This window comes from Solanum verrucosum, unplaced genomic scaffold (genome assembly GCF_900185275.1).
Source record: "Solanum verrucosum unplaced genomic scaffold, falcon-dt-bn FXZP01000106.1, whole genome shotgun sequence".
Taxonomy (NCBI): domain Eukaryota; kingdom Viridiplantae; phylum Streptophyta; class Magnoliopsida; order Solanales; family Solanaceae; genus Solanum; species Solanum verrucosum.
The window spans coordinates 168,805-191,572 of NW_026020130.1; the positions used below are offsets into that span (position 1 = coordinate 168,805).

Here is a 22,768-nt window from a genome sequence, read left to right on the forward strand (position 1 = left end):
CGCCCCCAAAGCATAGATATGTCAGGCAACTGCAACCGGACCACCTCTGCTTAGAGGGTAGAAATATCACTCTCGTGGTGTCTAATGCACCAGAGCTACCCTCGGGCCTTCTTTCAAGCCTCTATTCTTGTTGTGAGATCATCAATCATCAAAGTGTGACTCTCAATAGACCTTTCAATCAAATAAGCAAATGCCTTTTGAATGGTTTAATCAATGAGGTTGGGCATGTCCCTCTTAACCCAGGAAGCTCTAACATCTCCTGACCGGGAAAGGCAGCCCATTTGGTAAACCAAGGCCTGGGTCAAGAGAGACGGGCAATAGGAGAGGGGGTATGCCTCACAATAGTTGTTGCATCAGTAATAGGAGCAGCAAATGCAGAATAGAAGGGCCAACAATGGAGAAAAGTGTAGAAATACCTGCCTGCTCCAAAGAAGGAGAAGGTCTGCTAGCCTTAGTTACCAAAGTAGTGAGGTCAACCATATGCATAGAATCAGGTGGTGGCAGATTCCTACGAGCTACAACGTCCCACAAACACTCTGCCTCTATCCGCCTGATGTCACTGGATGACGCAGGTGTTCCCTTACATCTGTAGATGCTCGGAAATGGACTTTTGCCCTCTCGCACAACTATGTAATCAGTACTGGAAATGAGATAGATGTTTGCTCATGCCTCTCCCTTATCAACATCCCAATAGCAATAATTACACTTATATATATGTGCTTTGTATCAAGTATGGTACCTACCAAGATTGCCTTATCGTGGCGAATGATGGACTCGTTCTGTGATGACATCAAGTTGCTGCTAATGAATCCAAACAAATATCGTGCCACCATGTTCAAGCCCTTCTTCTTGATCTGGGAAACATTTGCCATCTAGGAGGAAGAAAAGTCAGAAATCAAGAGAACCAACCAATCATTCAGAGAGTCCAAGTCCTGGCGCATTCGGAGTGAACACAAGTCTGACTGAAACACCGGCATCTTCAGTGTTGTATTAGTAGCTCTTGTACCACATCTGGCTTTATTTCCTCTCAACTCCACTTCTTCAATTGGTTTCCAAACTGTGCCCTTTCTCTTCTTTGGAAGGGCATGAGCATAGGTAGTGTAGAACTCCATCACCCAAGAATGGGTATAGGGGTCCCTATGCTTGGTGAGTCCCTCCAATTTTTGGAATTAGATAGTATCCCAGATGATTGGGTAATCGCTCATGACTCCATCTATGGAGAGTCGTCTCTCCAGTAGCCTTGATCTAATTAAGGGCTCATGGAGTAATAACTAGAATGACTCTAGAAGTTGGTGCATGTGTAGGGGAAGGCTGCACCAACTTTGATTTGATCTCTGTCCTATTTCTCAGTATTTATTGTCTAGGTCGTACCCTTTCTTTAGTAGATGATTGGAGAGGGGTAGTGTGTTGACAGCAAGGAGCCTCTGAAGGCTCATTTATAGATAATCCCCGATGTCTCTTTGGTGGAGGAGAAGAAGGAAAAAGCTCTCTATCTGACTCAGTATTAGAGGAAACCACTTGTTTACCCTTAATTCTTGTCATTACATGCAAAGCACACATTCAAACAAAGGATTTTTTAAGGTTAGTTGAGATCGAAAGCACATTGAATCATATTTAAAAAACATTCATGAGGCTCGCCTGACGGGAAGGCAGATAGCCAAACAGGATCGGCGAACTCTAGTGAGCTCGCCAAAATTTAAAGTAGCAATTTACTCAGGCCTCAAGCATAAAAGGCAAAGTCAATGCCAACTCGGCGATTCACCAAGTTGTGTTTGGTGGGCTAAGATAAGTCCGCCAAAACTGACACTGCAAAAAGGAAAGACACATACATCAAGGGTGATGTCCTCTCCCACTCGACGACTCACCAAATGGTTTTGGCGGACTAAGACAGGTGCAGCAAATGGGACAATACCCAAGGCCATTCATATGCTAAAGAAGGCGAGTTAGCTCTTACTCAGCGATTCGCCTAACTTCCTTGGCGAGCTAAGAGAAGCCCATCGAACAAGAAATGTTCAGTCGAGTGCCTAATTTTCACAATTAATTCAACATACACGATAAATACTAGTTTCCCCAATATTACAACCACCTAAATGTTTTTCTACCCATGGGTACTTAGACTTACCCTATCTATTACTAAGTATTGCACTAATTGACTATTTTCCCTTAAGAAAGTAGTCACATTGTCTATTATTTGGCAAAATCATGCAATTGGGTCAACACAGGTTACTCAGACTTCACCCACATTAAGATATTCCTAGACCCAACATATTTATCAATTCAGTTCCACAATTTAACCAACACAATCATGATTCACAATTTGATAGTCATTCACAATCACAATCTCATGAGTATAGTACAAATCAAACGATATGAGGCTACCCATCAAAATCAAGCACACAAAAGTAGTAAAAGGACTCAAGCCCACACCTTATATGCATTTTAAACTCAAAATTATCAATAAGAAATCAAAAACCAACCTAAATGGCAAAAATAATCGAGAAAAAGAGGGATCAGAGTTGGGTTGACACAAACTCCAAGAAAATACACTCATCAAACATTGTAAGTACTCACAAGAGACTCAAAATATGCAATGCAATAGAAAAGAACATGAAAAGGCTCTCAAACCTCAACGATTTTAATTTTTGAATTTGAAAAGACCCTTGGCCTTTTTATATTAGACATGTTCAATGATCTTGACTAACGTCGCCGAACATGTTCGGTGAATCACCAATTGGAGCTTAAGCTCGCCAAGCATGTTTGAACAAACACCAAACCTGAAGGTTGATCGGCAGACCCATTGGAGTTCGTGTAGTGCACTTTCGTGAGTCACCCTTTGGAGTTCTGATTGACGATCTTGACAGTACACTTTTTCATCCATTCAAGCTCAAAAGGCGGACAAAGATTAGTATGCATAATTCCTTCGGCGGATCGCCATTTGTTTTTTTCATAGCCTATGTTTCCCTTTTCAATCTTCCAACCTCTTCTCAACCTGCACTCACAACGCACGTTATTTGAAAGTGATAAAAACAAAAGTAAAGACTTGGGTTGCCTCCCAAAAAGCACCTTATTTAACTTCGTGGCACAACATATTGCTCAAACTCAACAATCATTTTTGGGGTTCAGGATAGTGTCACTAGGCAATGTTTCTTTTTGTGTTTGATTGAGATGAGTGGCAATTTTGCCTAGTTGGTTCTCCAACTACTTGATAGAAACTGAGTGCAAAGTCACTGTATGGGATAAAGTGGAGAAGTCATTTGTCAAATCCCTCAACACTTTATCGGACCCTTCAACCTTGTTGTAGATCCTTATAAGCGTCTCTTCAGTCCGATTTCCTTCTGGCCCAGCTGGTTCTTTTGGGTGTGGACAATCATAGGGAGGAACATATATATATATTTGTATGTCTCCCTATCTCTCCAGTTTCCACCCCACCATTCTTTCCAACCACCATCTCAAGCCTTGTTCCAACCTTAGTTCCCACATTGTCGTTGATAATTAGTGTGACAACCTCCCTCCCCCCCACTTGATTTCCCAATTATTAAGCTTCCTCATTGTATAATTCTGTGAATTTTGCATCATCCAGGCATTGCCCACTGTTGGTTCCAACCGCATTTACCGACTTAGTTCCATATCCCATGACATGTTTAGACAACAAATTCATTTGGGTCATCATTTTGGCAATTTTTTTATCTCTTTCATGGTCTTTCTCGACTTGTTCTTTGCTCAAATCCACTTGTAGAAGAGATACTTGGTCCTCTCTAGTGTTCCATGCTCAGTTGACCTTAGTCAAATCATCTAGTAACAATGCAAAAACATAATACGGTTGTCTTATTAATCCACCTTGGACTAATTGATCAGCCACACCTTTATTGACTGAATCAAGGCTGCAATAGAAGTATTGCAGTAGCAAATTGTCCAGAACGCCCTGTGTTGGATATTTCAATAGCAACTTCTTGAATTTCAGCCATGTCTCATGCAAAGGCTCACCTCCTATACACTTGAAATTTTGGATTTGGAGATGAAGTTAAACCATTTTCGAGGGTGGAAAGAATCTCTCCAAGAAGGCATCAGTTAGCTCTTCCCATGAAGTGATTGAATCATTTGGCAATTCGTCCAACCATCCTATAGCCTCTCCCATTAAAGACAATAGGAATAACCTCAACCTTACAGATTCTTGGGAGATATTTTGAACATTAAGGATCCACATGCCCTGGAAATTCCTAAGGTGTTCATGGGGGTCCTCATGAGCTAGACCCCCAAATATTCCTTTCATCTAGAGCAAATGTATCATAGTTCCGGTGATGTGAAACACAATCCTCCTGGTTGTAGGAGGTATCCGGATTGCTCCATTGATTTGAATGACATTAATGGGCATGTCATTTAAATCACCCATTATGTCGTTTTGACCATAGTAACTTTCATAATAACCCCCATGGACACTCATTTTATCAACATGCAACTCAGCCAACAACAACTCTATACAACAAATCTACTACAAATAAACAAAATTAAAAATCAAATTTCTCAATTAGAATTCTCAACCACCACTCACCGACAACGGTGCCATTATTAAAATAGCTCAAATCAATCTCCAAAAATTATAAGAGTGAGCGATTATAGTCAATAAAAAACCCAACGAAGAGTCGGGGTTGAATCCCACAAGGAATGATATATCGTAGAGAATTTCTTATGAAGAAATTGACTTTAATTTAGCTCATTTGTAATAGTAAGAACAATTGGGTGGGTGATACCACCAACTAAATATAAAGCTTTGGTTATCAGTTATCGTAATTGAACTAAAATATAGATGAAATCAGGAGTTAACAAGCAATCTAGGGGTGCGGTGATTGGAAATCGACATCACATAGAGGTGATTGTGATGTTCTATACCGATGAACATTCAGGAATATGCTAAGTCATCTTTATTGACACTAATCATCTTTCAATCCCAAAGAATATATGCATAGAATCTCCTTTCATTCTCATCTATAATCCAATCCTAAACAACCCAATACCTTACTCTATTGTCTATTTCAAAAAAAGGGAAAATATATCCAACCCATAACCTCTCTTTCAAGCAAGTTACAGACATTAAAACTAAAATTTGTAGTATTGAACTAATTACCCACTCCAATTAATCTCTTTCGAGCATCAACCGAAGATTGAAAGTAGGAATTAAGTTTGCAACCTTAACCCTCAAGTTAACCTCATGGTAATTTGACCAAATTCATGTATGAATAACAACAAAATATAACATAGCACAATACCCACTACATTAAATCAGCACCCAACCCCACTTGAGCACCCCAAAATCTTGGGGTTTTAGTCACCCATCACAAAAAGTAAAGAAATTATAGCGTCCATGAAAGTAGCCATGGGTAACATGAAACGAACCAAATAAGAGTAAACCCACTTTGGTGCATACTCTTGCCTACATTTCCCCAAATGAACTTTAATTAATCAAATTCAATTTCCAAATTGTAAAACCCCAAAATCTAGAAAACTGTTCTTTAAAGGTAAAATGTTCTTACACTCTTTAAAATGTTCTATCCTTAGGGCTATTTATATTTTCCCAAAATTTGGCCAAAACTCCACTTTGCGACTGACTCGACGACATTGATCGAGCTAACCAAACATGTTTGGTAAATCCCCCTTCGCTCCTCAGCTAGCCTTGTGATGCTCTATGCTTCAGGTGTTTGAACCTCAATTGGTGAACTTGATTGAGTCAGCCTTTCATGCTTAGTAAATTACTGAATACCACCTTGGTTCGCCTTTCGAGCATTTAATCATTGCACTGCACACTGTCTCTTTGGGTGATGTGCATCAAGACCGCTGTTCTCATTCGGTGCATCGCCATTTCAACTGGAGTACGCCGACCTTCTGCGATAAACACAAGTTCTATGCACTGTCAAATTGGTTGAGGTCGTGCTCAGTTGGCGATCCGCCCTTCATGTTAGGAGATCAACATGTTTACATTTCACTTCTTTTTGTATTTTTGGTCATTCTTTCAAACATCAATCATTGCCTTGTCTAATTACCTTCATAGTTGTAAATCATCAATATTCTATTAAGATAGAATAAAATTAGGCATTGAGGACACTAATTATTGAGCTTAATGGGCCCTAAATGAGTGCAAATGTACCACTCATCAGCTATGAATGTGGAGCTCTTCACATCCATAAGTGATAACTTACACGGACAAAATTTGCGAAGCTCTTAGTGCATTGTCACTTTGATTGGAAAGTTGCCTCTAGTGAGAGTTGAAGTTTTTCGGATGCAAAACTGAAACCCAAATCCAAATAAATATCCACATGCCTTATGATAGGGGTGTGGTCTTATAGGGATGAAAGTCTCTCAACAGCTCGTGTCCTAAGAGTTTGATAATCCTCACCGGATTATGTCCTTATTTGCTATTAAGAAAAAGTTCCTCGTTGTGTTGGATCATTTTTATGTCATCCGCCCTAATGATCATCATTTTGGGTGTTCTCGACAAAGACTAAGATAAACTTGATAGTAGAAACTGCAATTTAAATAGAGAAGTGGTATGTTTACCATAATTGACACATGTTCTTTCTATAATTATTCTGATGTCAACCTCCGTTAGTTTTAACGATGCGACATGATGATGACGTTTTCTATAATGCAATATATTGTTGATGATGATGTTTCATTGATAAAATGATGCTATACATGGTAGGATGATGATTCTCCGTTGATAGGGTGACGACGTTGATTCTCCATTAGTAAAATGATGATTTTTCATTGGTAAAATGATGATGATCCAATCATAGGATAATATTTCTCCATTGACAGGATGATGATGATATATTTATAGGATAATTCTGCTACATTGCTAGGATGATGATTCATCCTTGGTAGAATGATGACGATGTCCCTTTGGGTGATACTATTATCTTATTTAATAATACTATAGGAACGTCCATCTAGTTGATGGTATTATCTCATCTGACAATACAACATAAATGTCCCTCTAGGTGATGGTATTATCTCATTTCATAATACTGTATTAATGTCCCGCTGGGTGATGGTATTATCTCCTTTGATAATATGGTAGGAATGTCCCTCTAGGTGATGATATGATCTTATTTGATAATACGACATAATTATCCCTCTGGGTGGTGGTATTATCTCATTTGATAATATGACAGAAATGTCCCTATTGGGGGGCGGGGGGGAGGGGGGGTAATATTATCTCATTTGATAATACTACAAAGATATCCCTCTGGGTGGTGGTATTATCTCATTTGATAATACTGTTGAAATGTCCCTCTGGGTGATTCACATTACCACGTCTGATATCGACGTGATTTGTGAATATTCTTCAAACGTCCTTGATGCTGAAAAATATAATTCGATGTCATTGTAGATGCTTGTATATCTTGAGAGTGATGCTTTCACTTGTTCCTATTTTCAAAATTTTGTGTTCATTGTGACTCATGCTTTGCTAAGACTTGAACGAGGTGTTGTTGCTCATATTTGATGTCTCTTTTTCTTCTGAAGAAGCTTCAATGACTATTTTGCATCCACAAAAAAATGTCGATTTTGGGAAGCTCATTGCCCTTTTGGGTTCTCCGTATTCAATAAAATGGAGGAATATGATAATCTTGTGGCATTCTTATTAACATGCATCCATAGAAAATTGTTAGTTTTTTAAAAAAACTAATTTGTGTCGACTTCTTCGATTGCTTACTCTTTGTCCTGCTGTCTTCTATTGATCACTACAATCTCACACTTCTCGATAGATATAAGATCAAATTATACAAAATATTTTCCATATTAAAAGCCTTTAAGAAAAAAGGATTTTCAAAAATCAATTTGAGAAAGGTCATTATCGAAAATTATGTCATGTATAGCTTAAATGAACGTCCTGGATTTGAAACTTTGGCAAAGCCGATGGCTTTCTCTGGAGAACTCAAAAGATACTTAAAGCTAGGGAAGTTTTGGATATGGTCCTCCTGAAATATACTATAATTGGGAATTTTTGCAGTTGTCTTTGAAATCAAATGGTGTCGGGGATTGCTGAAGTTGACTATGAACTTTAACAATGCCAAAGATCATTTGATGTTAGCTTTAAACTTCTAATCATGCTTGAAATATTCAAAACTTACTACAAACTTCTAGTGATGCATGATGAAATTTTTGAAGCCATTCTTAAAATTTTCTGCCCACCTAGATGTCTCGGCGCATCTCAAACTGTTGATATAGGACTTGTCAAATCTTTGAGACCTTCTCAAAAGTTTTGTCCTAGTTGCAACTCTAATGTATCACCACTTGACTTGTTAGAGAAAAGATCTTCCTCTTTAGAATTTATGGATCTCTCTCAAAACTTTTGTCCCAGTTTTCATTAATACGAGAAATGAAAATCTTATGGGAAATATGATCGAGCCGTTGTGGAGCCTACGAATCCCATTGTGGCAGGAATCAAGTCAAACGTAGTTCCCCTCTCCAAGATTAACATAAGTAGGAAATGTTGCTAAGAAAATTACCGAGGCCGACATAGGCCACGTACATATCTCATTCTTGAGAATTCAGGTCATACGTAGTTCATTACAAGGGAAAATTTTCTAACTGTAAAGCATAAAGTGATTATAAGAAATTGATGCGATTACAGAGAAACAAATAAAAGAAACTCTGAGTCTTTAAACATAATAGGTTTTGACAATATTTAATTTGATTGAAAACTTAAGAGATAAATGACTATGCAAACTGATGAGTTCCCTTTTCTGAACTTCTGTCAAGCATACACCAATTTTGGCTTCTTTGACGTATTCATCCTTTCACAATTTCTATCTCATCTGGATTCAACTCATCCTGATTCCCGAACTGTTTCAATTTTATGGTAAGATATTCAGATATCATGATCTCATCATCATACTCTTTTACCCTATCGTCATCTACCGCATTATGTTTGTTTAGCTTGTGACATGACATGATATTGACAAGTTTAAAATTATTTTTACAGAAACAAAAACAAAGAGTGTTAGATAGCAGAATTAAAGCAAGTAAAGAGAATTTTCGCAATAGATGGGGCTTTCATTGAAAATAAGGAAATAAGAAATTTGGCCATGACCATGGGTCATTTTACCATTTTCAAAACATTACGAGGAAAATTAAAACATAATAAGGTAAAATGACATAAAATATGGGTCTTGGGCCTCATTCGGACTACCACCGATTTTAGAAATAGAATAAAATTCATATTTATCTATCAATATGAGTGAGGAATCAAGAGCGGAGTGGAAGTCCAATTAATCACTTGCTCCATTGGCTCAGTGTTTCGCATGCCAGGTGTCTGGATCATCTCTTTAAGCATATCATCACCTTCCTTAAAAAGATTCCCAATTCCTTCTCCAAGACCTTCATCATTAACATATTTCTCTACTAGAAAGTATTGATACAGATAAGGCAAAGACTTTGGTGGAGAATGATTAATTGCTTTCTTGTTCTGACCCTCTTTTGGCACTAAAGTAAAAGCTTGATGGGGTTCCATGACCACAAGTTTGGATTTCTCAATTATCCTCGATGATGCTACAACTTTCTCAAAACTATCAAGGTTGGTTAGGATTATAGCTTTACCCACACACTAATCTTCCTTAGTTGTAGGACACATGTCCTTGCTCAATTTCATGTGACTAACAAGAGGTGTGCTAACAAACTTAGCATTCTTCATATTGAAGCGCTCTAGTACATGTTCAATGTACTTCTTTTGTGACAAATGAATCTTCTTTTTATCTCTAAGACGAGTAATTCTCATGCCCATAATTTTCTTGGCATGACCCAAGTCTTTCATAGCAAAAGACTTACACAACTATTTCTTCAACTCGTCAATCTTGGAATTGTTCCTGCCCACAATCAACATATCATCCACATACAGCAGGAGGATGATTAAATCATTGTCAGAAATTCTTTGTACAAATACACAATGATTTGAAGAAGTCTTCGTGTAGCCTCACTCCCCCATAACAGATTCAAACTTCTTGTACCAATGTCTTGGAGCTCACCTTAGACTATAGAGACTCCTTTTGAGTTTGCACAAAAAAAATTCTTTACCATTTACTTTGAAGCCCTCAGTTTGTTCCATATAAATCTCTTCTTCTAGGTCACCGTGAAGGAAATTTGTCTTCACATCCATCTGCTCAATCTCTAAATTAAGACTAGCACCCAAACCTAGAACTATACTAATGGGGGACATTTTCATAACATGAGAAAATGTTCCATCAAAGTCAATACCCTTCCTTTGACCAAATCCCTTAACAACCAATCTATCTTTGTACATGGGCTTCAACTTATGTTCTTCACCTTAAATTTGAATACCCACTTGTTCTTCAAGCTCTCATGCCCTTAGGCAATCTCTGATGAGTCTACAATTCAATAACTGATGTAAATCCTTAAGTTTCACGTCCTTGGAGTTTGAGGTAAAGCATGGACACTACTTGACAAAAAGGAACAAAACGGCTGAAAAGACGAATAAAAGAAGGCCCGAGGATCGCCTAATGCATTAGGCGAATCGCCGAATGGCCTTAACCTCACCCAAAGTTCTAGTGTGATGAGCCCTGAAGGAAAAGATCAAGTCGGCAATGAAAAGGAGTAGTCGGCGCGTCGCCGAACAGTTCTGCGAAGCAGTACTATATCGCCCATTGATCCAGAATGCGAAGATGCTGAAGGCAATAGCTGAAGGCGATGAAGCAGACAAAAAGGTAGATCGCCAAGTGCATCGGCGATCTCGACTAACTGCACCGAGTGATCCTTCGCAGCACATCTTTTGACAACTATAAATACTAGTTTGAATTTTTATCTATGTATGCAATTTCAGATACAACATTTTATTTTCTAAGTTTTCAAGTAGAGAACATTTTTGCTTAGCTTTTGAAGATTTGAAGACTTTCAATTCCAAGAAATTTGAAGACTTCCAATTCCAAGAAATTGGAAGTGGGTGTTGAAGATTCTTCATCCTAGCCTCGTTTGAAGTGAATATAAATCATACCCAGTTGATGTTACTTCAATTTGGTATCATTTTCTTCCTTTTTTCTATGTCTAGCTAAAACCCCAATTCTTGGGGTGTGATTTTGTGAATATGGGTTAAATTTCCTATTGGGTATTGCTTATTGTTAGTCTATTTGCTGATTAAATGTGATTTCGTTTAGTAGTTGTGTTTGAACTTAATGGGATTGTAGTTGCAAATATGATTTCATCTTAGTGTTTTCGACTTGCTTGAGAGAGAGGTTTGAAAACTAACACTACTAAATCGATAGCAGGTGGTTATTGGGTCGTCGTGGGTTCAGCTCGAGACAGTGAATCCTAGGCCTTTTCCCACACATTCAACGAGAGAGAGTGAATGGGCTAAGGAGGAGGTTGTGCTTAATTGCGGCAACTTGGTGTTCGAGAGAAATCAAGTTGATTCAGGGTAAGTTTCTCGAAAGAGAATTTACCCCTACTAAAGTCTAGCCTAGTTACAAATGTTCAGCAATTGATTATCAATAGCATTTACCTGATTGTGTAGTTTATCCCATATTCCTATCACATCCCAAGAATCTCGTCTCCATATATTTGCATCTTTTTGTTTTTACTGTTTTTGTTCACTAGTTGAATACAAAACCCCCCATTGATAATTGACATACGTGTCACCCCTTGATTTATCATGTTTTTACTCGATAATGTTTTTAGCTATGGTTAACTCTAGCATATTCACGCTTAACTCTTAATTCTCAGAAACCGATCCCTTGAGACTCGACCCCAACCCATTCGGTTTGGGTTATATTACTATTGTACGATCGTAGACACTTGAATTGAAAGTTGTGTCTTGATTACGCAAACATCAATCTCACCAACTCATAAGTATGGTTCTCATGCAGAGATTTCATCTTTTCTTACATGGCTTCAATCTATTGATCATTGAGCTCATCTTCCATGGCCTCCTCATAACATTCAGGTTCTCCCCCAACAGTGAGTAACACATACTTATTGGTTGAATAATGAGAGTAAGGACTTTGTTGTCTTGTGGACCTCCTAAGTGGAATATTTGATTCATCCACAAGTTCATGAGAAGGAGGATCATCGATAATAACATCACTATTACTATCAACATCAACGTGTTGATTCGATACATGATTATGGGCATCACCATGTTCATCAAGCCCAACAACATCACGCACACTTGTGTGACGAACTTCATCAAGATGAACTATGCCATCAGAACTTGAAGATTCTAGCTTCTCCACTTTGTCAATATCTTCAATAGTTTGATTCTCCATGAAAATAATATCACGACTTCTAACAATTTTTTCCTCAATTGGATCATATAGCCTGTAACCAAATTCATCAAGTCAATGTCCAATGAAGATGCATTGCCTTATCTTGGTATCTAACTTTGACCTCTCATCTTTTGGCACATGCACAAAAGCTTTGCAACCAAATACTCACAATGATCATAGGAAACATCATTTCCATACCGAACTCTATTTGGAACATCACTTTGCAAAACAACAACATGAGATAGATTAATAACATGTGTAGCGGTCAATAAAGCCCCACCCCAAAATAAGTTTGGCAACTTTGTTTCAGAATGCAAACATCTAACTCCTTCCATCAATGTCATGTTCATCCTCTCAGCAAAACCATTAAGCTGAGGAGTCTTCTGGTGTTTAATACATTTATGCTTGCAGTATTTGTCAAACGGTCCACAATATTCACCACCGTTCCGAATATATTTTAGTTTCTTTTCAATTTTTCTTTCAACTGAAGCCTGAAACTGCTTGAAGACACCTAACACTTCCTCTTTAGTCTTCAATACATAAACCCAAAGTTTTCTCGAGAAGTCATCAATAAAAGTGACAAAGTAGAGTGCACCACCCAATGTCCTGACCTTCATTGGACCACAAAAATCAGAGTGCATCAACTCAAGCAACTGTTCTTTCTTGAATGAGGGTTAGACTTAAAAGGAAACTCTATTTTGTTTACTAGCCAAGCAGTGCTCACACTTTTCTATTTAGCACTTTGGAAATTTGACAATAATTTCTTCTTGTCTAGAACATTAAGTACTTTCTCACTTATGTGGCTAAGCCTCTTGTGCCATAACATGGAAGAGCTATCACTCTCATCCGTATTCACCATATCAATACAAGTAGAAGTTGTAGTCCAGTACATACCACAATGTTTGTTTCCACAAGCCACAATCAAGGAACCCTTAATGAGATTCCTTTTTCCATCATCGTTGGTACTAACATATCCTTCCTCATCCAAAACACCAACATAAATTAGGTGCAGGCGAACACCATGTGCATGTTTCACATTGATCAAAACTAGTTTAGTTCCAACACTAGTTTCCAAACAAATTGTACTAACACCAACCACCCTAGATAAAGTCTCATTGCCCATACTCAAGGTTCCAAAATCACCAGGAGTATAAGAAGAGAAATATCCTTCCTTGATGTCACGTGAGATGCGGCACCAATGTCCCCAACCCATCTTGACTCATCACAAGCAATATTTATCAGATTCGTATCAAGGACGGTAACAAGATCTTCTGTGGTGACGGTGGCAAGGAAATTTTCATTGCCATCTTCACTTGATTCCCATAGAAAATAACTGGTTTATGATCCCTTGAAAATTATTAAGGTGATCTATCATCGGAGAACCATCATGATATTTTAGACATAGCTTCTACTTTATCAAGAACATCTTATTATTTCTAGTCTTCCGAGCATACAAACTTTCAACATGCTCCCATAGGATACGAGTATGTGTTTCTCTAGAAATATGGTTCAATATATTATCGTCTACCCATTGCCTAATAAATCCACAAACCTGTTTGTGCAACATATTCTACTCTTCTTCTATTTTATTTTCAGGCTTTACAGTGGTAAAGAATGGTTGATAAAAATTCTTGACATAAAGTAGATCTTCCATTTTTCTCTTCCAAATGACATAATTAACACCATTCAAAGTAACCATTCTACTTGTGTTGGCTTCCATCGTTTTCCCCAAAAAAATATATAGTTATTGCAAACCAAAGTAAATATTTTCTGATGTGGAAGTTAAGACTGTGTTGCTGTCACGATCCAGACTGTCGTGATTAATACCCACACTAACCCTCCAGTGGGAGAACTATTAATACTAATTAGCTAACTCAAAAACTACACATTGAAAGATACATAAGAAGGTTTAAATGTAGAAATAAGGTAGAGTTCCCATAAACTCCAAAAGTCTAACAACGACTATCAAAACATTGCAGAAATATTCCCTAGAACCTGAAAACCAATGTATCAAAACTCTAAAGTTCAACAATTATAAGAAAAGGGGACGCATCCCCGACATGAACAAATGAATATCTAACTAGAAAGTCTGAGTCCGAAAAGAGTGGACTAAAACATAGAGGACCCATGGCAACCTGAAAGATCTGGCTCATCCTTGAATCTGATCTGATCACTGATCTCCTAAGCGAGGTCTGTCAGTAGCCGCTTGAAGATCCCCTGTACTCAACAAAGAAAGAGCAAGTGCAGTATTAGTACACATTACACAACAACAGTGTACTAGTAGGATCACGCGGCTGTTCCAGTAAGCATAACATATATCAGAATCACAACAAGGTAAACATGCATATACCAAACCTATACAATATCAGTTATCATTTAAGGAGCAATGTACCATTTAACATTTTTAATAACACGCATATATGACAAGTGAATAGTTCTCTCATGGAACTCATACCCAAACTGTTAGTGTGTCGTATCGTAACACTCAATCCAAGTTAGTGTGTTAGAACGTGACACCCGTTCCAATTTGTATGTCGGTACGTGCATTCGATCCCAGTTTGTGTGTTGGAATGTAACACCCGATCCATTCTACAAGCCAATATCACAATCACAATGTACATTCTCAAAATCATACAATCAAGTGTTGATTCATGGCATGCAATCATCCATTCATACTCATTTGCATTAGGTGTGATCAATAGTACAACATTCGCATACATACACACATTACAATAAAGCAATTGCTAACATACATTACACAAACAAGAAATCAAACTATCACCTACCTCGAAAACAAGCTTGAATCCTCCTAAGGAAGTTGATTCTTCCCTTTACGGATTCTTTCCGCTTGTTGTAGGTCTACAAACAATCAATTCAATACGAGGATCAATAATTAAGGTCTAATTTACCCGGAATACGACAATTCAAGAACCCAAGACCAAACTCATGATCCTAAGGTGTAGCTAGGGCTTTTTCTCACTATCCAATTCAGTCCAAAAACCCTCCCCCAATAATAATTAACCAAGATTCTACGTTCTACGGATCAAAAGATGGATTAAGGGAGTAAAATTCTTACCTTTTGCACCAAAAGAAGAGTAAGACTGCCAAGAAATCGCCTAGGGTCATCTCCTAACTCTTAAGAACGAAGTTTGTATAACAACAATGTTTTTGGGATTTGTTTCCGACTTAAGTCGCAACTGTCCCGTCGTAGCGAGACCCTACCTGCCACAGCGGCCTTACCTTGGCCACTTGCACCAAAACAGATAGTCGAATTTAGAGTTTCAAACCCCTATCTTCAACCCATGACACTCAGAAACTACTCGTTCACACTAAGATCAATTTCGGGAGTTCTACTCGCCTGAATTTGATTTCGTAAAGTCGTATGAATTCCTTAACGTCTTAGCTATCCACTCATGTAATCAAATTCATTATCAACTCTCTCACTCATTACTAGATTTCCCTAGACATCACTGACTCCGATTTCATCCAAATTGGACTAGGCTAGGAATTCTCAAGTTACTACCAAAAAAATTTCCGGTCCCAAATATTTTTCCCGATGTCTTTTCTATAACGACGGGAGAAGGTCGTTACAGCTGCAGTCACAGAGCATACTCAGATAAACCTTGACTCTAATATCAGTTTGTTGGGAAAACGCGGACTAACAAAAATATATATGGTTAAAATAATGAAATTAAATGGGAAAACAGTGATACCAAGAATTTTACATGGAAACATTTTTTAATAAGGTAAAAACCATGGGTTAAGAGGAGCAATTGATATTACTATAGAAAATAATTTTTACACTGTATAGTCACGATTATAATATTCAAAGTTACTACTACAGACTCAAAAGCAATAACACTCTTTTGATTTACCACCTTACTAAAATGTCGCTCACCCTCTATTTTTCTTCACATAAATAGTCTTGTATAGTCTATGGAATACCTCACTTTACTCTCAAATATTTTTTTTCCTCTCTATCTTGGTGTGTTTATGAAAGAGAAAGGTCTCTCTATTTATAGAGAAATTTCCAACCATTTGAGCAATTCAAAAAGGTTAGTTACTTGCATTTTTCAACTGCATAATGCACAATCCATTCAATATTTGCTGCCAATTATTCAATTCAACATTGACTACCATTGTTACTTTTTAACAATTCCTAGCAACAATTGAGTAGCAAAAGTAGACTATTAAAAACATGGGATGGACCCCATAGTAATACACCAGCAACAAACACATAATACGACATTCTTAGCTTCCTAACATGTCAAGAGGCACAACAAGTTATTAATCGATACATGAAATCCTAGAGAAATAAGACTATTGAAACAGAAACAAAGCTAAGCATATATCAATGAAGAGGAAACGAAATGCAAGTCTGAGGATGTTATGGACGGAAGAGGTTACCTCTTTGGGAGCAACAAACTTGAGACCAAACGAGCTGAGAAAAATATTTCAACCACCAACGAGTTTTGATCCGAGAAGCAAGAACAAAGCTGTGATGATTCTCCATCAATTTTCAACAACTTCCAATGGATTTCAAAGGATTTGGAGGCCAAGACAAGAAAGGTAGACGGCTAAAGTTGTGATGATTCTCGAGAGTTCTTGTAGGCAGAGGATAAGGGACAGAAGAGAGGACGTGGGCTACAGTTTAGGTTCATTGGATTTCGCTGGAGCTCGGGGTTTGGTTCACGCGTCTGGGCTTTGGGCATTGAGGAAGAAGACAAATTGGTGGGTTATCGCATTTGTACTGTGTTGTTGTACGCATCACTGGTTTGAATTGTTGTGTATTGGGTCTTTAGCAATTGGGTTGGTTGATATTGGAATTAAGAGTGGGCTGAGTTGTGGTTGGATTGCAATGTTGTTTACTGATGAGGAAAAACAAAAGAATTGGGATGCTGGAAAGAGTGAAGGAAAAAGGGCCCAAAATCTTGGCTTGAGAATTGGTTCAAGTTGGAGGCCAAAAGTGGTTAAAATATGCAACTGAAGAAATGGCCAATTAAAATTTCAATTACAACCAATTTGCATTACAAATTTGGCCAAATTGAATTTAACTATTGAATTGGGTTAAAACTTAAATACGACGAATTAATATATTTAACTAGTGAGCTTTTTAATCTCAATCAAATAAAATCATTAACTTAATTATAAACTAATTAACTCAAAAATATAAACTATTAATTAGCTAAACTAATTAACTTAATATTTAAGTAAAATTAAAAAAAATTGAGATGATTTTTGAATATTCATAAAATGTACTAATTATATACACAACTATATAAAAACATACATATCATTCAAAAAAATTCATAAAAACAACAAAATTACATAAAAATATCTTGAAAATATTTTGAATTTTATAAAAACTAATTACTTTAAATCATTTGGAATTGAAGAAGCTCGATGATTAATCTATATGGTGAAGGGTCAAAATTGGGTGTCAACAACTAAACCTGATATAATTTTTGTTGTACGAAACCTTAGCCAGTATATGCATGAACCTAAGACATCCTATATGGAGGCTGAAAAAAGGGTGGTTAAATATGTCAATTAGTCTCTGCCTTCACCTAGCACCAATCAAATGATTGCCTATTGTGATTTTGACTGAGCCTCATATGCTAATACTATAAATTTCATCACGGGATATCTATCAATTTATGGAAGCACTTTGATTTCATGGAAGTTTAAGAAACACAACACTATCTCACACAATTCCGTAGAAGTTGAATATATAAGCTTAGCCTTTACATTGGATGAAATTGTATGGTTAGTTGGTCTCTAGATAAAAATTACTTCTCCAAAGTCAGACTTGGAGATGGAAGACTTGAGATGCAAAGGGTAAAGGAGCAATTCTTGTTCAAACTCCGTCAGGTATGAAGCTTATATCTGATGTATTATTTGTTCTTGAAATTAGCCAGAGTCTTCTCAGTGTTGGCCAATTATTTGATAGAAGTTATGACTTGCTATTTAAAGATAAAGTATATGAAATCATGGATCCAACTGGTATAAAATTGCTCTCAGTCAAAATGAATAACATAAGCTTCCCTCTTGATTGGAAACATACTGAGATTAGAGCTTATGTCAGCATGCAAGATAAAAGTTATGCCTCTCATAAAAGGCTTGGTCACACCAATTTTAAATATTTTAAAATGATGCAAAATAAGGAACTTCTGATAGATATGCCTTCCATAAATGAAACATCTAATGTATGTGGGGTTTGTCAAATTGGGAAGCTAAGTCAATCACCATTTCCTGTGAATCAAGCCCGAAGAGCTTCTGAAAAGATCCAACTAATACACACTAATGTGTGTGGACCTATAAGCACTCCTTCTTATAACGACAAAATATATTTTCTTTTGATCGATGACCTTACGAGGTTTTGTTGGGTTTACTTTCTGAAATATAAATCTGAATTCTGAAGTATTTGTTGTGTTTCAAAGGTTTAAAGAAACTGTTGAAAATCATTGTGGTTCTTTTATAAAAAATCTTAAGGTATGATAATGGGACTGAGTTCACTTCCTATCAATTCAATGATTTTCTTTGGAAATCAGAAATTCATCATCAACTTACAGTAACTTACACACCACAACAAAATGGTGCAAGTGAAAAAAAGTAGGTCTGTTATGAATATAGCTCGATGTCTTCTATTTGAGAGAGGCATGTCGAAGGTGCTATGGGTTAAAGCTATCAATATCACTGTCTATCTTTATAATAGATTGCCAACAAGAGCCATTGAAGGAAAGACTTTATACGAAGCATGGATTGGAACCAAGCAAGAAGATGATCATCTTAAGATATTTGGTTTTATCTGTTACTCTTATATTCCTAAAGTTAAAAGGTATAAAGTTGATAGAGTTGATGTTGAAATATTTGTGGGATACAACACCACTTTGAAAGGCTGTAGGATTTTAAATCCTATTTCAGAACAAATACATGTAAGTAGAAGTGTTAACTTTGATGAAAATGTTAGCATGTTACTGAAAAAGATGATTGTTTCTTATTTACAAATCACTAATCAAGAACGAAGTATCCAAGAAGAAGAGTTGATTCCAAAGGAAGAGGATTCTGATGATTTTGTAGTAAAATGTACCAGATCAATTGAAGATATATATATTGGAGCCAACAAGTGTAGACAATGCATTGCAAATTCATGAATTGGAGGCTTCCATGGAGGAGGAGATCAATATGATTAACAAGAATAATACATGGGTACATGTACCTAGTCTTCCTCACAAAAGGTTTTTGGAATTAGATGGGTGTTCAAGATTAAGTTAAATTCAGATAGCACACACCACAAGTACAAAGCAAGGCTGGTTGTAGAGGGTATACACAACATCATGGAATTGATTTTCATGAAACCTTTGCACTAGTTGCAAGGTTTGATACCATCAAGTTTCTTCTTGCAGTTGCAGCACACCAAGGGTGACAAGTATTTCAATTGGACGTTAAGTACACCTTTCTTAATGAATATCTTGAAGAGAGTTTATGTAGAGCATTCTTTGAGTTTTAGAGGAGCACGAGACATATATCTGTTAAGAAAAGCTCTGTATGGCTTAAAACAAGCACCTAAGACCTTGTATGCACGGATCCATAGCTACTTACTTAATTTGGGGTTCAAGATAAGTTACAATGAAACAAATGCCCTATAGAAACAAAGATTTGAGCTTCTTAGAGCGAAGTTTGGAGTATCCAACAACACTTCCATCAAGGGAAAGTGATGTCTTCATATTTTGTTGGAGCTTTTGGATTGTTTTGTTGTAAAGTTCTAGACTTCAGAAGATTACTGTAATTTTGTGGTAAGTTTTATTCAAGCTTAATATAAGAAAGCACGTTTCAGGATTTAAGGGATTTGACAAACCACTTTATGTATGTTTATACGGTGTAAAATTTTATTGTATGAACAAAATTAATCAACCCCACTTTCTTCACATTTCCTCTCTTTTCATGTTTGTTTTCTCTTTCCCTCCTTCAATACTTCATTTTCTAAGACCAAAATCGTGTGCAAGCCATAACGTACTTTATATGGGTTAAAACAATCTTATTGAGCATGGTTTGGTGGATTAATTAGCTTAAAATATGAAGAAGTATGGCTTCCAACAAAGTAATTTATAAGATACTTATTCCTAAAACACAATTTAATAATAAAAAATGAAAATGCTAACGATATACGTAGATAACATGATTCCTAAATTTTGTCCTAAAAACTGGATTTTTCAACGTGCATCTTGTTTAAGAAATGGAGAAGCAAGCAAGTACAAACTGTTTTTCCTTGATGCAACATTACCAAAGTTGACAGTCATATCCAGTTGTTGAGGACTAACTCCATTCACAAGTTTCCAATCAAAATGGCAAAGTAACTGAGCTAGACATAACTCCATGCTTGTCATACTAAAGTTTATGCCTGGACAAATTCTTCTACCAGCTCCAAATGGTATGAATTGAAAATGATTTCCACTAACATCAAGTGGACTTTCATTGAATCTCTCTGGCTCAAATTTCTCAGCTTCTTCCCAATATTCTGAATCCCTCCCAAGTGCCCACATATTCACAATACCTATTATATGCCAAGTGCACCAATTAGTTGGGATTAAAGTGGTAAACTGACTATATCTGTTATTATATTCTTAATTAATGTGTCAAGTAAAAAATGGACAAATAATATATGTACAGAGGGAGTATTAATTAGGATATAATTTTAACTATTTTATACTATACTTGGTATTTGAATGATTCTCTCTTTGTTCACTTTTACTTGTACCCTATTGACATGACTATTTTATAACATTACACTATCAATTAATGTTTAGTATTGAATTTTTAAAAATGATTTAAAAATAAGTAATTAATACTCGGGGTAAAACATGGAAAAAAATAGTAAAAGTGACAGACAGAAACAATGATAACATAACCTCATAATTAATGTGTTTTGTACTCTCATAAAAAAAATTATTACTCAGAAATAAATGGGAAAATATCAATTTTGTTTTGCACTTCAAAACGAAAAGTAATTTGAGATAAGTATATAAAGAAAGTATAGGAGCATGTTACCTATTGTTTTATTTGGTATAGTGTATCCATTAATGTGGCATTGTTGTCTGGATTCTCTTGGAATTGATAAGGGTCCTGGAGGGTGAAATCTTAGGGTTTCTTTAATAACCATTTTGAGGTATTTTAGTTTTTTAAGATCTGTTTGATCAATTGTTGTCTTTCCATTGAAGGCTTCTCTAACTTCAGCTTGTGCTTTTTCCATCATGCTTGGATTCTTCAACAGTTCTGACATTACCCACTCTAATACTGTTGATGATGTTGCACTTCCAGCCACAAACATGTCCTGCACATCACACATAATCCAACCACCTAAAAAATACATCTAAAGATTCGAGAAGCTAATTTGAACGAGTATCCAACTTTTAATTTATTATATTAAAGTCGTATGTAAGAATTTTTCTTCGTTTAAAAAAGAATGATCTTATTTCTTTTTTAATCTGTTTAAAAAAGGATGACCTATTTCTTTACTTAATAACATTTTAATTTCAGTTTTCCACGTGACATGTTTAAGGTCACAAAATTAAATGGCATTTTAATACATTTGATATAACTTTAATTTAATACCACAAAATTAAAAAGTCTTATTTCTTTTCTTAAACTCCGTTCCAAATCAAAATAAATAATTTTTTTTGAAACAGAGGGAGTATGTAGTTGAAGAAATGAAAGAGGAAAGATTGATGCCCTTACCAGTATTATGGCTTTGATATTATTTCTTGTGATAGGAATCTGAAATTCGTTGTTGTTTTGAAGTCTCAGAAGAACGTCCACCAGATCTTCTCCTATATGTTCTGTTGCTAATTGCTCTGTTTCATGTTCATTGATGATTCTTTCGAGAACAGGATCGACTTGACGATGCAATTGAAGTAATTTTCTGTTTGTCCCACTAATAAAATGAAGAATCTTCAAGGAGGGGAACAAATCTACAACATTAAAAACTCCAGCAAAAGATGCAACTTGTTTCATTAACATAATCACAGATTCTTGATCCTTGCAAGTCCTCCCAATTGAAGCTCTACAAATTATTGCACTTGTTAGTAAATACATCTTTTCACTAATATTAATTGGTCTTTCAGACATGGCCTTAATTGAATTAACAAGAAGATAAGTTTCATCAACAATCATAGGAAAGAATGATGTAATATTTTTGGTACTAAGAAGTTCCATTACACAAATCTTTCTTATTTGTTTCCACTAATCACCATATGGAGAAAAAGCAATGTCCTGACAATCGTAGAACATTATTTTCGCAACGCTAAGTCGTTGCCTATTAGCAAAGGTGAGGTCGTGAGTTTTCATCATTTCTTTAGCTAATTGAGGCGATGAAATGACTATTGCTGAACGTTGGCCTAGTTTAAGGTGCATGAGGGGACCATGTTTGGTTGCTAAATTTGCTAGTGATATATGGGGTAAGCTGCCCATCTGATGAAGGTTTCCTATAATTGGCAACTTCC

The 22,768-nt window shown here is 36.4% G+C and overlaps 1 protein-coding gene across 1 annotated transcript; it reads right to left on the reverse strand.

Moving 5' to 3' along the window:
- Positions 1–20,482: 20,482 nt before the first annotated feature.
- On the reverse strand, positions 20,483–22,394 carry LOC125827303 (premnaspirodiene oxygenase-like). Its single transcript, XM_049506615.1, has 3 exons — positions 22,005–22,394; positions 21,318–21,600; positions 20,483–20,823 (listed from the first exon to the last, which is right to left on the reverse strand). The coding sequence occupies exons 1-3, from the start codon at positions 22,392–22,394 to the stop codon at positions 20,483–20,485; spliced, it is 1,014 nt and encodes a 337-aa protein (XP_049362572.1).
- Between the last annotated feature and the right edge of the window lie 374 nt (positions 22,395–22,768).

Bases quoted from the DNA above. Each gene is read 5' to 3' on its own strand.
- LOC125827303 (XM_049506615.1), bottom strand. From the start codon at position 22,394: ATGTCTGAAAGACCAATTAATATTAGTGAAAAGATGTATTTACTAACA. The intron at 21,601-22,004 runs GTAAGGGCATCA...TGTGATGTGCAG, and splicing joins ATATCAAAGCCATAATACTG to GACATGTTTGTGGCTGGAAG. The intron at 20,824-21,317 runs GTAACATGCTCC...GGCATATAATAG, and splicing joins TATACCAAATAAAACAATAG to GTATTGTGAATATGTGGGCA.